The sequence below is a fragment of the Miniopterus natalensis genome, chromosome 7, assembly GCF_054644295.1.
Source record: "Miniopterus natalensis isolate mMinNat1 chromosome 7, mMinNat1.hap1, whole genome shotgun sequence".
Classification (NCBI taxonomy): Eukaryota; Metazoa; Chordata; class Mammalia; order Chiroptera; family Miniopteridae; genus Miniopterus; species Miniopterus natalensis.
In genome coordinates, this window is record NC_142087.1 from 64,723,734 (window position 1) to 64,738,369 (window position 14,636).

General features: G+C 35.7%; 1 protein-coding gene across 1 annotated transcript in view; it reads left to right on the top strand.

The window, feature by feature from the left end:
* The window catches only part of DCC (DCC netrin 1 receptor), a 603,848-nt gene that overhangs the window by 109,410 nt on the left and 479,802 nt on the right, over window positions 1–14,636 (top strand). The window contains exons 4-5 of the mRNA XM_087819312.1: window positions 5,893–6,043; window positions 7,258–7,394. Of these exons, the coding sequence (XP_087675438.1) occupies window positions 5,893–6,043; window positions 7,258–7,394 (288 nt within the window). The remainder of the gene's footprint in view (window positions 1–5,892; window positions 6,044–7,257; window positions 7,395–14,636) is intronic.

Here is a 14,636-nt window from a genome sequence, read left to right on the forward strand (position 1 = left end):
GGTCCTGTTTTATATCAATTTATTCCTGGAATATAAAAAAAAACAACAAAAATATATTTAGTCATGAGTTACAGGCACAACTTTATTGATTCAACATTGGCCAAATAGGAAATATTCCAAATACTTTTTTTTAATTAAAAAAGGGGGGAGGGATTAATTAAAAAATCTACTACTCTGGAAAGTTTTAAATGTCACTTTATGCATTTGTGTAAATTATGAAGATTTCTGGGTTCTCTAAATTAAATTTGACACATCACAATAGCAGCATTTGTTTTCTGGGCTTCTACTGTCAGCTATAAAATTTAGAAAAAAATATATAAATGAAAAACCTCTTTCTTCAGACCCGCTACTGATAGACTCCAAATTTGCCTGAGAGGCAGAAGGGATATGGCCATATGCCAGTGATAAGAACAGATGATTTCCTTTCTCCCTCTGAAGTCTAACTACAAATAGCAATATGTGTGTGTGCAGGGAGAGAGGAAGAGGAAATATGAACAGGGATATTCACAGAGAGAGAATGTCGTTTTGAGTTCTGAATTGGTGTAAATAAGGAAGGAAAGTAATGGAAACACAGAGTGCATAACAGCTCCTGAGAAATGGCTCCCTCTCCCCACTCTGTTTAAAGCTCCCTGGCTTTCAGCCACATGGAGTTTCCATTTCTATTAAATAAATTTTGATTCCTGCTTTCAGCCTGGATTAGAATAAAAGATGCTCTAAATAGGATTAGAAAGATTTATGAAATATGGAATATTTCACTCAGAGCACATGTTACAGGCACGCCTTGGAAATATTGGGGGTTCCATCCCAGAACCCCACAGTAAAGGGATATCACAATAAAACGAGTGAAAATCTTGTTGCCATTGGAGCATCTTGCCTTCAATTTGTAAAAAATGCAACAACTACAATGAGGCGTGCCTGCATAGTACCTGCTTGTGTTTGAGGACACACAATACCTATTGAATTTCCTAAAACAGAACTAGATAGGGGATGCTAAGGAGTCAGCAGGGGAACAATGGTTTAGCTCGAAATCGAGGATGCTGAGAGAGGAAACCCGCTCCATGAAGTTAAATTAATTTGTAACTTTCATGTCTGGGAAGAAACCAAAGAGACTACCCAATGGTAGCTTGCAGTGACCTTTCATTTCCAATTGGGAAAAAAAGGGGGGGGGGGACAGTTGTATTCAGGAAGCATAAAAATGGAAAGAAAGTACTGGTTATTTTAAGGAAGACCGTTATTAAGTTGTGAAAACCCGTATATTTTTTCTTGCTCATACAGATGCCAATAGTCCATAATTAAATTTCCTTATGCCTCCGTTTTCATTTAGATTCAGCCATGTAAGTTTAGTGTTGATGTTCCTATAGTTTAGGAACTGGCCCCATCAAAAGGAAGTCACTGTCATCACAGGGCGTGCATGCATCCTGGTTTGCCCAGGATAGGCCCTGTCACATCTGCTGTCTGAAAATATTATAAAGACAGTTACCTTTCACTCTAAAACATGTCCCAGCTTGGATGACTTACACAGTCCACCTGGTCCTCAGTTACAAGGGAAGACAAAATGCTGTGGCCCCAAGGCATCTGGGGAAAGCAGAGTCTTACAGAGAGTTTCCAGCGGGCCTTGCAGACTCAGTTTGGCCAGTGTAATGGCCAGTGGAAACATTTTTGGGGGGCAGGAGGTAAATGCCTTTAAACAGAAAATACTCTTTCCACTTTCACGGTGTGCCTGCCCACACCTCTTTAGACATGAGCCCCGATGGCAGGTGAATTATTATTTCTGAATATGTGAAGCATAGGTAAATGTATCAGGTGATATGACCCGAGATGTTCCTTAACGGTTAATAATGTATTGCTCAAAGACAGGGATTGGAAATATTTAAGCTTTGTGCTGCCCTTCCTAAATGCAAAATAATGATGCTGTTGATGATTTTGATAATGAGGAGGAGGAAATAGATTTAATTTATCAATTTCTACTTGAAAGATGCAAAACTATCCCCATGTTGAAAGGAAATGGGCTTCTTGAATGCCTCAGAAGGATAGCTGATTTGCTAAGACTGTCTACATCAGTTTTCAAAGTGTGGCCCTATGGCATTTCCTGAGACGGTTTCAGGAGTTGTGTGGGGTGAAACTCATTTTAAAGATAATATTTTTCTTTTTTGTATTTATTTTTGCTATGTTGACTTAAGGATATCTTTAACGAATCAGTAAAATTTCTTAATTATGTTAAATCTCAATCCTTAAAAAAAACATATTTTTAATAGCCTGCATGTCAAAATAGAAAATACGCATGAAGGATATGAAGGCAAAATGTTTTTTGAGGGACACTTACTTCTGTGAGCATTTGTGTTTCAAGTCGAATTAGTTACCTTGTTCCCCCACAGAACACCGTTTTTACTTGAAAGGACAATCAACAGAAAAACTGTAGCTATTCAGACTAGAGTACTAGTTATGCATTTTCTCAAAAAGTGAATGAAGTGGGCCAGTCAGCGCAAGGAAAATAGTATTTGCTGCCAAGAATGAATTCAAACTTTTAGGCTAAATTAGAAATTTGGAAAACTTGTACCCACCACTGGGAGTTTGACAGCCTTTTTGATGGGGTTGGTGGTGATAGTAACAAATGAGATTTTTTGATAGTGTATAATGAAATGTGTCAACATTTGGAAGACCTGTCTAATCCAGTGTACCAATCCAAACCATCATTGATTGATGTGACAAAATCAGGCATGGGTAAAAGATGTATTCCAAATGCAAGATAGACCAATGGATTTTTATATAGTATAGCATAAAATGTTTATCAATATAGTGTCAGGTTCCACATAACAACTCACTTTCAAGAAATTACTTATTGAGTTTGGGTTTAGAGTTAAAGGATGAAATCTACAATTACCTGAAAATGCTATTAAAATGTGCCTCCCTTTTCCAACTGCATATTGTTTGAAGTCAGTTATTTTCACATTAAGTCAACCAAATCAACATATCAGAACAAAGTGTAGAAATGACACAGTAACCTAGTTATTTTCCATTAAAGCACTCATTTAAAAATTCACAAAAATACAGGGTGGGGTAAAAGTAGGTTTACAGTTGTTCATATGGAAAAGAATACAATAAATAATAAAACAAGAATAAACTCTGTGTTTTGTGTACTCACAACTGTAAACCTACTTTTGCCTCATACTATATAAAATATTACCACTTTTCTCACTAATATTTTTATTTTGGAAAATAGAGGGTTTTTAAAATTATTGATTAGAGAGAGGAAGGGAAAGAGAGAGAGAAACACTGATGTGAGACATTGCTTTTCTAGAGAGAGTGAGAGGGGGGAGAGGAAGAGAGAAAGACAGAAAGAAAGAAGGAAAGACCAGTGTAGCCTTCAACGAAGGTACATACATACCCTTGACCGGAATTGAACCAAGATGCTTCCGTCTGATGGCAGATGCTCTAACCACTGAGCAAAATTGGCTGGACCCAAGGGTTTTTCATCTACTCTATTATGGAGCTTAGAGGGAAATCTTTCATTTGCTCTTAATATATTTTCATTGTGTTTTAGTCATTAACTTTTAATTTTTTTTGCCCCTTGTATAATTTCCATCCACTTTGCAACACTAGAGTTTAAAGTAACTATTTTCTCTTAAAATAATATATGTTCCTATAAAAACCTTTAGAACATATAGAAAAATCTAAAGATGAAAATAAAAAGTCCCCATAATCCTTCATGTAAAGATAACCTTCGCAATTATATCACTATCCTCCCTATTTTGAAACACAAACATACTTTTTAAATTTATCTTTATTGTGGAAAATATTACAGATGTCCCCTTTTTTCTCTGTTAACCCCTTCCACCTCGCACCCACTCCCTGCCCCAGGCCTTTACTACACTATTGTCTGTGTCCATGGGTTATGCATATATGCATATAATTTCTTTGGTTAATCTCCCCCCATCCACCCATCCACCCCTACCTTGCCTCTGAGATTTGTCAGTCTGTCCCATGCTTCTTTGTCACTGAATCTATTTTGTTCATCAATTTATTATGTTCTTTAGATTCCACATATAAGCGATATCATGTGATATTTGTCTTTCTCTGCTCAGCTTATTTTGCTTAGCATAATACTCTCCAGTTTTGTTGCTACTTTTAAAAACCACCTTTTAAGGGAGAAAAATAAGGCAGACATCAGGTTTAATAATGTCTGTGTAAATAGCCATAATTAACCTAATAGTACAAACATAAACCAAAAATCAAACTCAACCAAACAAATATATAAAAAAGATCACTTGGTAATTTAAATCACTGGGATGGGTTTGATTTGTTTTCACTTTCATGTGTTATGTTTCCGTTATTTATTGCTACATAACAGGCCACTCTGAAATTTAGTGACTTAAAACAACAGTTTATTATCTCTTAATTCTGGGGTTGCTCCTAGCAGTTTTTCTGCTGGTTTCGCTTTGATTCACTCATGTGCATTTGGCCGAGGTGGAAGGCCTCATTCATCTGTCTGTCAGCGCTGGTTTCTGGGTGGGGGCCTCAGTGACCCTCACCTTCCAGCTGCTTAGGCTAACAAGGTAGTCTCAGAAGGGGACATGGCAGAAACTGTAAGGCCTCGTTAGGCCTTGGTTCCAGAATTCATACAGTGTGACTCAACACCACAATCTATTGGTGAAAGCAAGCTCCAGGGCCAGAGTAGGTTTAGATCATGAGGAATTACACCATCGATTGTGGATTGAAGCACTTTGTGATTACATTTAATCTATCACAATGTTGTGAAACATAGGAACTGTTTTCTATTAAAAACATTTCTATTAGTTTTTTTTGAAAATTCCCATAATATCATAATTTATTAGATTAGAGAAATATCTTTGGAGAAATGATACCAAACTTCTCTGCCAAAAGCTGACGTTTCCTTCTTACACCAATAAACTCAAAATGGATTAAAGACTTAAATCTTCAACGTGAAACCATAAAAATCCATAGGCAGTAAAATCTCAGATATTTTTCGTAGCAATATTTTTCCTGATATATTACCTCCGGCAAGGGAAACAAACAAAAAAATAAACAAATGGGACTACATGAAACTAAAAAGTTTTTGCACAGCAAAGGAAACTGTCAGCTGGATGAAAAGACAAGCCACTGAATAGGAGAACATATTTGCCAGTGATACATCTGATAAGGGCTTAATATCCAAAATTTATAAAGAATTTATATAACAGGAAATGCATTGGGTGAAGCAGAATGATGCAGCAGTACTTTATTCACCCAGAATCTCAGCTCTAGGGACAAACTCAGTCTTTGTAAAGTTGTTAAAAATTAAAAATAATCACAAGGCTTAGAAACAGCCAAACATATTGTAATAAAGAACAAAGTTCAGTGTAGCCTCCTTTTTGAAGACAGCCGATATTTTCTTGGTACCTTCTATATTCTAACCCGCTGCACTTTGTATGTTATTTAACATAACTCTAACATGTCTATCTTATTTCCCAATCCACAGAAGCAATAAACAAAGCAGAAGGAAGTGGAAGAGATATTAGTGGCAGGCAAACTGAATATATTAAAAAGTTTGGGGTGATAGCATTTGCAGTAGTCACTGATAATATTGTCTTGCTTTCTAATAAGGAGAAAGCAGCAAGGCCTTTAGCCCAGATGCGTGACTGTAATCTACTTTTTCCTGTTGCCTTATACCATGATATTATCAACAGCTGAGACTATCCCAATAGCATAATTCTAGAAGTTAGGGACAGAAAAACTCTTTTAGGAGTTTATTTCATACGTTTCATTGGCATCTTTCCCTTTTTCTGCCCTTCTCCATCACAGTGTCTTGCTAGGGGGGGAAAAAAGATCAGAGCTACATTATTTACCTTGGCAATGTTTTTCATAAAAGATGTGATCCTGTGTTTTTCCCCACAGATCCAGGGCTGCATAGACAGCTTTATTTTCTGCAGAGACCTTCCAACGTCATAGCCGTGGAAGGAAAAGATGCCGTCCTGGAGTGCTGCGTTTCGGGCCACCCTCCCCCGAGTTTCACCTGGTTACGAGGAGAGGAAGTCGTCCAACTCAGGTCTTGGAAATTTAAGGCTCTCCTGAAGTGTGTGTTACTGTGTATCTTTTTCTAACTGGATATAAGTACCTACAAATATTAGGGTGTTTGATAATTATTGAATGTTTTTCCACATCCCTTGATGTTATACAGTATATGAAAGACATTTACCCACGTGGGTAAAGGGTTGGGGAATGGTCAAAATCTATGGGATCAATTCCGAAAGGAAATATTAAAAGCCAGGGTTGCCATTGAGATGATCCTGCCCAAAGTGTCTTCAGCAAAGATACTCTGAAGGATCTCATCGTAAGGAAGTAGTATAGAGAGTGAAATAAATACTTCTTAAGAAACCAAAATTTCTTGAATTCAAAATATAGCATTCAAATATAGTGGGTCTGTGTGACTTCTGTTAGCTCCAATTATATCTCTCATCATCATCTGTAGAACAAATATTTCAGATAAGGCAGAACTTGGCTGGCTTTGAATTACTGGACATTAATGTTAAGGCATAGTTAGAAAGTAAACTCTTAATAGAATGGGACATTTAGTCCGAAACATTTTGATTAAATGGGTTTCACTTAAGAAATTAATTTCATTGATTTTGAGGTTTGGCGTGCTCCTTTTCAACACATTTATTTTCTACGGTGAGATAGGTTCACAGACAAGAAGTTAATCTTTAAATTTAATTTTCCTTAAACCTTTACTTATATAACAACAATAAGTGGTACGGGATCACAGTCCATCTGAGAATATTAAAGCATTCAGGAAATCCATTTCCATCTTCAGCGTGTCAAGATGTGTGCCCTGAACATAACCAGGCATCCTTGGTGCAGTGTGAAACATGGTTTTGTACAAAGGTTACTAAGTTGGATGGCAGGCCACAGGACATTGACTTCCACTGCGGGAACACTTTCTCTGGACCTTGAAGTTTCCAAATTCAGAATGAAAGAACTGGACCAGATTATCTATAATTTTTTTTCTCAGTACTGACAATTAGTTTCAAGTTTAATCTACTTCAGTTCTTTGATCACTACACACAGACTTCCAGTGGGCATGGTTTACCTGGAATGAATTTCTGACCAATAAGTGCAATATTATCAAGACCCCACAATATAGAATTTCTTTTCAGTTTTATAATTTCAGCTTTCGTGGAGTTCATTTAAACCCTTGAGTATCTTGCTGATATACACGTATGTTAATTTACTCCCTAATTGTATGTGCCTTATGTCTTACAGGTCCAAAAAGTATTCACTATTGGGTGGAAGCAACTTGCTTATCTCAAATGTGACAGATGACGACAGTGGAACTTACACCTGTGTTGTCACATATAAAAATGAGAACATTAGTGCCTCTGCAGAGCTCACAGTGTTGGGTAAGTTAATGGCTCGAGATGAGTTTACATTGTATTCTTCAAAATATATCAGCATGGTGCTTTAAATGCTTATCACTGAATTGCTTCCTATGCTTTCTGGTGGGAAAATGCAATCTCAGTACTCCACTTGTATCCTTGCTCTGCTTTGATTGATCGCATAGGGGTTAAATGCAGTGTTTGAATACTTGCTCATTGATTAAAATCCAGATTCATCACCTTTAGTCTAATTACTTCAGTGATACAATTGAAACCTACCAAAAGTTATTATTTAACAAATGTGTTAAAAAAAACACAAATGAGAGGTTCCAAAATATATTATCTGAGGAAAATAAATGAAGAAATGAATAAGTTGCATAAAAACATGAACCTCAATGGAAAAGTCAGTTGTCATTTGAGATGACAGGGTATCTAAGAGCAAATTCAGATGTGTTGCTAAAATCGTTTTGTTAAGATGGAAGAACTGTAGATGTTATATTGAAAGTGAATCATTAAAATCACATACATCTAAAGAAAACTTGCATGGCAAGAATCTAATTTAAAGAAATTTAAGGGCCAGGGATGGGTTCAAATTATTCAGAAAGGCAGGGTCACTGGTTATCATTGCAAATTAATCATCTTTATGTGTGGTAGGTACTCAAACAGATGCATATTTTATCATTTCCAGATTTTTTTTTTAGTTAATTTCATTTGAATTATGTAGTTTGGAGAAGGTACTTTAACATTTGAATTTCAATTGATTTTTCCTGCAACAACAAAAAATTGTCTACCAGTCTTTGGATTAGTTTTCCTCTGGAATAAATCTTTTTACCTTTTAAAGAGTCCAGGAAAAATCATAGGCTCTTTAAAATTTATTCAGTAAAAATGCCAAGGTTTGGGTACACTGATTATGTCTGTTAGCCTGTATCAGAATATTATTATGCTATCCATTTTGCTTTTTAGATTTAAAGTTTATTTAGAAAATGCTCTCATCTGTGGACAGGGTAATAATGCATATGATGGGTGAGGCAATGGACTTGTTTGTTCTTTGATGAAACCATAAATATTACAGTAAGAATAGGCAAGGGACTTTAATTCTTTGGTTTTAGAGATAATGCTATTCTAACTAAAATATCATCTGTCTTTAAAATGGCAACAATTTCATTTACTCTTATTTTATTATATGAAAGTTTTTGGTGAACCAAAGAACTTTTACATTTGTATCATCAAAATACTGTAACATAGAATGGCTGTCATAGAAATTATCTTGTGATTTGTATTACTGAGCATAAGGCAAATGCAGTTATGGAACGAGATAAAATTTATAGTGATTATAGATAAACCTCTAATTACAAATGCATGAGGTCAAATTATATATCAAATGAATGCATAATATTTAAATATGTAATACTTCATTAGTATCTAAAATATATATAAATTTGAATTTCTGAGACTACATTAATTAGCCAAGAAATATATGTACATACATAAATATCTGCACACATGTTGACATCTATGGCATCTTCCTCTGTGTATTCCTATGCGTGTGTATGTTCTCTAGTTCTTTATTATTGAGAATTATCTTGTTTCCAAGTTTTATTTAACAAAAAACAAATACTGAGCTGATAATTCTTATTAATATATCTTTGCATTTATTTGCTTATAACCTAAGGAAAATTATCACAGAAATGGTTATATTCTCACTGGCAGTGCAAGAATTTGCCTGTCATCAAAAGACTGCATTCTTTTCCAGCCCCCAATATTTGCTTATTTAACAATTTTTAAAAATGAAGCCTCCTTTTTCTAATTTGCATCCCTATTAAATTCAGGTTTCTTTTTATAGTTTTAATGTCCATCAGCATTTTTGTGAGTTGGTCATCAATCTTTTTTGACCTTTATATTTTATTGAAATAGTCATCTTCATTTTGTTTATTTGTAGGAGCTCTTTATATAGGAATAATTGTAACTATGCTGTTTATGTTCCTTGTGTGTATTTTGTTGTCGTTGTTTTTATTTTTTTATTTTTAGATTTTATATAGGGTACCAAGTCTTTTTCTTTATGGCGGTTGGCTTTGTTGCCTTTAGACATACATTTTTCTTCTAAATGGACTACCCTATTTCTAAAAGTCTGGATGTAATTACATGTTGAATATGGAAATTAGATGTAGTACTAATTTTTATAAAATAGATAGAACTGTGTTCATATCTTGGGTCTTTTGGGTGTTTTTTTTGGGGGGTGGGAGGGTAGAATCCTGTTGGTAATTGGGTATACATTTTAAAGATCTCCCCACAGCCCTAGTATAATTTATAACTATTGTAGAAGGCATAATTTAATTCAGGAGGTGGTTCTAATACTGTTTTAACTATTCTACCCAGGCTTTAAAATGAATATTGATGTAATAAAAATTTTGATACAGTCTTTGACTATTCTGATGTAGAGGTAAGTTAATCTTACAAGACTGCATTTATATGAAAAATAGAATTTATTACTTTTTTTTATGTGGAAGATGAGACAATAACTTCATTATCAGTGTTATTCAAATTTAGTTTCATTTTTAAGAATTTAAGTATAGTTTAAATTCTTCATAAGGAAAAACCCCACAAAAAATATAAGCTTGTGCTTATAAGCCTTAATCATGCATTTTATCAGACTCTTGTTTTTCATTTCAATGTGTGGTTCTTTCTTGCCATCTAGACTGGCTTTGAATGTGAACTTGCATGAACTAACAGACTTTTCAAGTAGGATTCATTTTATATACAACAAGATAAAGAAAAATGCTGTGGTTTTTTTTGAACAGTTTCAGAACTAATATACATTAAATATTATTTAAAACATTTACATTACAGAATGAAAATGAAAGGTTCCATAATAAACCTCTTGGAGAAATCTACATTAGAAAAAATTAAGGACAAAGTTATCTAAAATATAAATTCATTTATGGAAGTATTCTAAATACTAACCATTGATGTCAGTGATTCTGACCTATGAAATAGCCATCAATATGGTATTGGTGGACATATTTTGCGTTCTTGCACCACACTAGGTTCTGGGAAGGCTACCAAAGGTTTGAGGTCTGGCTTCAATAGGACTGTAGTATAATTAGAAATGTATAAATCGGTTGTTCTAATGCTGTATGAGTAGGATTTCTCTCATATTGCATGTAAACTTGGATTCAGTGAAGATAAGAAGAGTCGATAGTCTCTGCTGTCATAAGGTGGCGCCTAAAGCAGTGGTGGCAGGAGGGGTCCTGAAGAGGGTGCAGAGCCAGGCTCTCGGACACTGTTTCCAGCTTCCATTTCATCTAAACCGCTAGTGCCATGATGAGCTGAAGAATGGCAGTCTGTTCATTCTTATTTTCAAAATGTCCAGCTTTCTGACTGAAGGATTATAATAATCATTTCTGAAAATATATTCACTTTTTCCTTTACTTACTCATCTCCACCCTCACGCGCACTTCCATACCCACAGTGAGACAGCCCCTAATTAGCATTCAGGAGATTGGCCACTGCCTTAGGTCTAGATTGATTCGTCTTCTGAATCGATGCATACATGCATTCTTTAAAAAGTATTTGATCTTTAACCAATAAAGCTCCAACCTTGGACAAGCCCTGTGTACTGTTCATACACACACAGAAGAAGGCAGGTGAAAAGGTCACTGTTCAGCAGAAGCCGCTAGGTCTAACACCCATGAGAAAATGAAAACATTTTTGAATTTTCCAGGAAGGGTTCCAGAAATTCTTTTAAAGAGATCTGTAGCAATATATTCAATCTACTATTAAAAGTTTACCTCTGTGTGTAGGTTTTTTCAACTATTTGCCTTATCAGCTTCCTAGAGGAATGTTGGCTAGAATTGGCACCGACTGGTGCAGGACACAAATAAGTCTGATAGGTCAGTCTTTTGCACGTAATTGAAGACTTGAAGCCAAATCTAAGAGTTCCCCATATCCTCCATGGCATGAGTGGCACATATCACTTCACGTGGTGCTTGAGTTTGTACTTCTCCCAAGTAAACACCTCTGCAAAGAAGTCCTTTGATGAAGGTGTTCCTCCTGAAGGAACTTCTCCTTAGGAAACAGGGTTCCCTGGGCCCCCTGTTATGAATGTGTGTGTTCAGAAGGGCTCTCTCCGTTGGCCTGAGCATTTCCACCTTAAACAGGTATGTTCTTTAAGCCTGATGGTAGTGTCTTTAGAATAACACTTCTTATCAACAATTCACCATATATTTTCTATTTTTGAGAAAAATTATCTTCAAAATCCATTTCCATAGTTTCTTAAATGAATATCATTATCTCAACCCTTAAATAATGTACTGATTCTACAAATGTAACCATAATCGGCCAAGCTACTCAGAAAGTTTTAGAAAAATTATCTTAAAAGGGAGTTAAGAAGACAGCAGATTAAGATACATGGGAGAAGTAAAAAAAAACACACCCGAAACTGTTAAAAACTATCACTTTGTAATGAAAAAGCCCACGTTGGTAACTCACTTCATTTTGAAAATGCTTTTGAATAATAAAAAGATGGCTGAATATATAGTGAATTAACCAGTTACAGTTTCCAGTCCCAGACATACAACTGAACCACAGCATTAGCAGTAAAGCAGCAAACAATAGTTGGGTGCCTCTGTGTGCTCTGCCAAGTACTCTTTGGGCACAGAAAGGCAGGTATGACAGACCCAGGCCTCAGAGACTCATAAGGTAAACAGACACTAAGTAGGCAATTACTGGAAGCCCAAAGAACAGTTGGAAAAAGGAAGGCCCCAGGGCCCTGAATAAAGAGTGCAACACAGATGGAGAATGGGAGGTGGGGCTTGGGGGCAGGGGCAGGAGCAGGGGCTGGGGGAGAGCTCCCTGGGCAGGGGGAGTAGTTGGGCAAAGGTTTGGAGATAAGCAAGGATGGGGAAGAGGAAGTGATTTTATGTGACTGAACACTGTGGGCACAAAGGGAATCTGACGGTGGATTGAAAAGTGACATAGATCCTGAGTGTGCTGCTAATGTGGTTAGATTTTTATCTTAAAGGCAATGGAAAGGTTTTTGAGTTGTGGCTTACTAGCTTCATCTTGGCCAGTTATCTGACTCTGTAATTCTCCTTTTTTAATGTGTAAAGAATGATAATTATTTCTTCATGGGATTTGGTGACTGCTTGGGTGTGAGAATTGAGAGAGAAGGATCTCAGAATAGCAAGGCATAGCTTTGGGTGCTCCGGGAAATAAAGAATTACAAGATGCTCTTCCAGCCCTCGTGAGAAGCCTAAAGCATAGTTGCAAAGATCAAGCAGAAACAAACAAACAGAATAAAATGCCAAACATTGAAACACCCCATGCACTCTCTTTGTACCCGGTTTTCCTCATCTATAAAATGTACAAAGCAACAACTGATCCCCACATAATTCTCATGAATCATGGAGGAATCCCGTAGTGATGTCTTAGTGTTACACAGATTTTTTTTTTTGGCAGTAATCTTTAGAAACATAGACAAAAAAGCTGTTTTGTGGCACAAGGATGATATCCAAATTTGTGCAGCATTTTGTATTTTTGACTTTCCTCTGTGCCTCTGCAGCCTGCTATTCACACTTTCTTCCCAACTAGATTGTATGAAACTTAAAAACAGATGCCATTTATGTCTTCATCTTGGCCATTCAAACTCTTTGTTCTCTGGCTCATCTGAGTTTTAAATATAAGAAATACAACTGTACGTATATCCTACACAAGTTACCTAACTTTCTATCAAAATATTTTATAAGCTCTTCATCGATACTCAAGTTTTTTTCATACACTGAATTGTTTTCGCCAAAATTCATATGTTGAAGCCTTAATCACCACTGTATTTGAACACAGGTGGTTAAGGAGGTGGTTAAGAGTAAATGATGTCATAAGAGTGGGGCTCTAATCCAACACAAACGGTCTCTATAAGAATAGGAAGAGGCATCGTAGCACTCTGTCTCTCAGTGCATGCACACAGAAAACAGGACATGTAAGGACACAGAGAAGGCACAGCCTGCAAGCCAAGGAGAGATGTCTCACCAGAAACCAACCCTGCTGGAACCATGATCTTAGACTCCCTTCATCCAGAACTTTGAGCAATAAATTTATGTTGTCTGAGCCACCCAGAACCAGGAGTTTTCTTATGGTAGCTCAAGACTAATGTAAACCCAGAAAGACCATTTGCTCTATGCATTATATAGTTAAAAAGATCCTTGATCAGTTTTATAGGGACATAAGCTAAAATGGAGAAGTAATATTAGCAATATTTAATACATATTGTTGGTACTGACAATCTTAAATTCCCAAGGGTGTGAAAAATAATGTCCTTCTTAAAATAGCAATGAATCAAAAAACATTTATCTTTTTATATACTAGGTTATGTGTAGTTCTAAGATTATAAATTTGATGTTCCCATCTAAACTTTTCTTCAATATTGTCATTTAATAAATTTTAAGTAACAGGTACTACTTACATTTTAGATCCTATCATCTTAAATATGTCCCATTTAATAGTAAATATGTCATTTAGCTATTAGGAAATTGTGTTTCTTTCTTTTCTAAATCAATTCTTAGATAAATTCAATTTATTTCAACAAGCATGTAAATGTTCTTCCCCATCAACTCTCAGATGTGTCCAGTAATGAAAGGAAACATGATAATTAAACATTGATATGGTTTTGCATTATTTTATTTTTGTATATGCTTTAGGTTTTTTGCTTTTTTTGTTTGTTTGTGTGTTTATTTTTATACTTAAAGCATGTGTGATATTAGTTGCTAACTTCTGAGCATGTATAATTGGCCAAGTAGGGTATTGACCCATCCATTTGTTTGGAGAGAAAGTGGCACATCCAGTTCCCGTTAAGGTGTTCAATGGCCTCCTTTAAAAACTTGCTGGGTGATCACCCACACTGGGTTTTAGTCTCATTCTTAGCCATAAGTGGAAAGTAGTTATAAAATATAGTAATTAAGGTAATATTTATCCTTCTATTACAATGTATAACTCTTCGTTTGAATGGAGCTCTCCTGAATTTACAACATTGCTACTTCTGCCTTAGTAGCAGTCCTTAAATTTCATGTCTGTCTGTAACTGGCCTTTATCATCAGTGACTCCCTCACTCATCACATTTAATGATCATATTCATGAAAGCAGTGCCCTAGGTAAGTTTATATTGATTATCCTTCACAAGGTAATTTCCAAATGGGTCATAATGAAATTAATCAATTTTCCATGTAGGGATAGGATCCCAAATGTAGGATAAAAGTACATAACATAAGGCAAAAT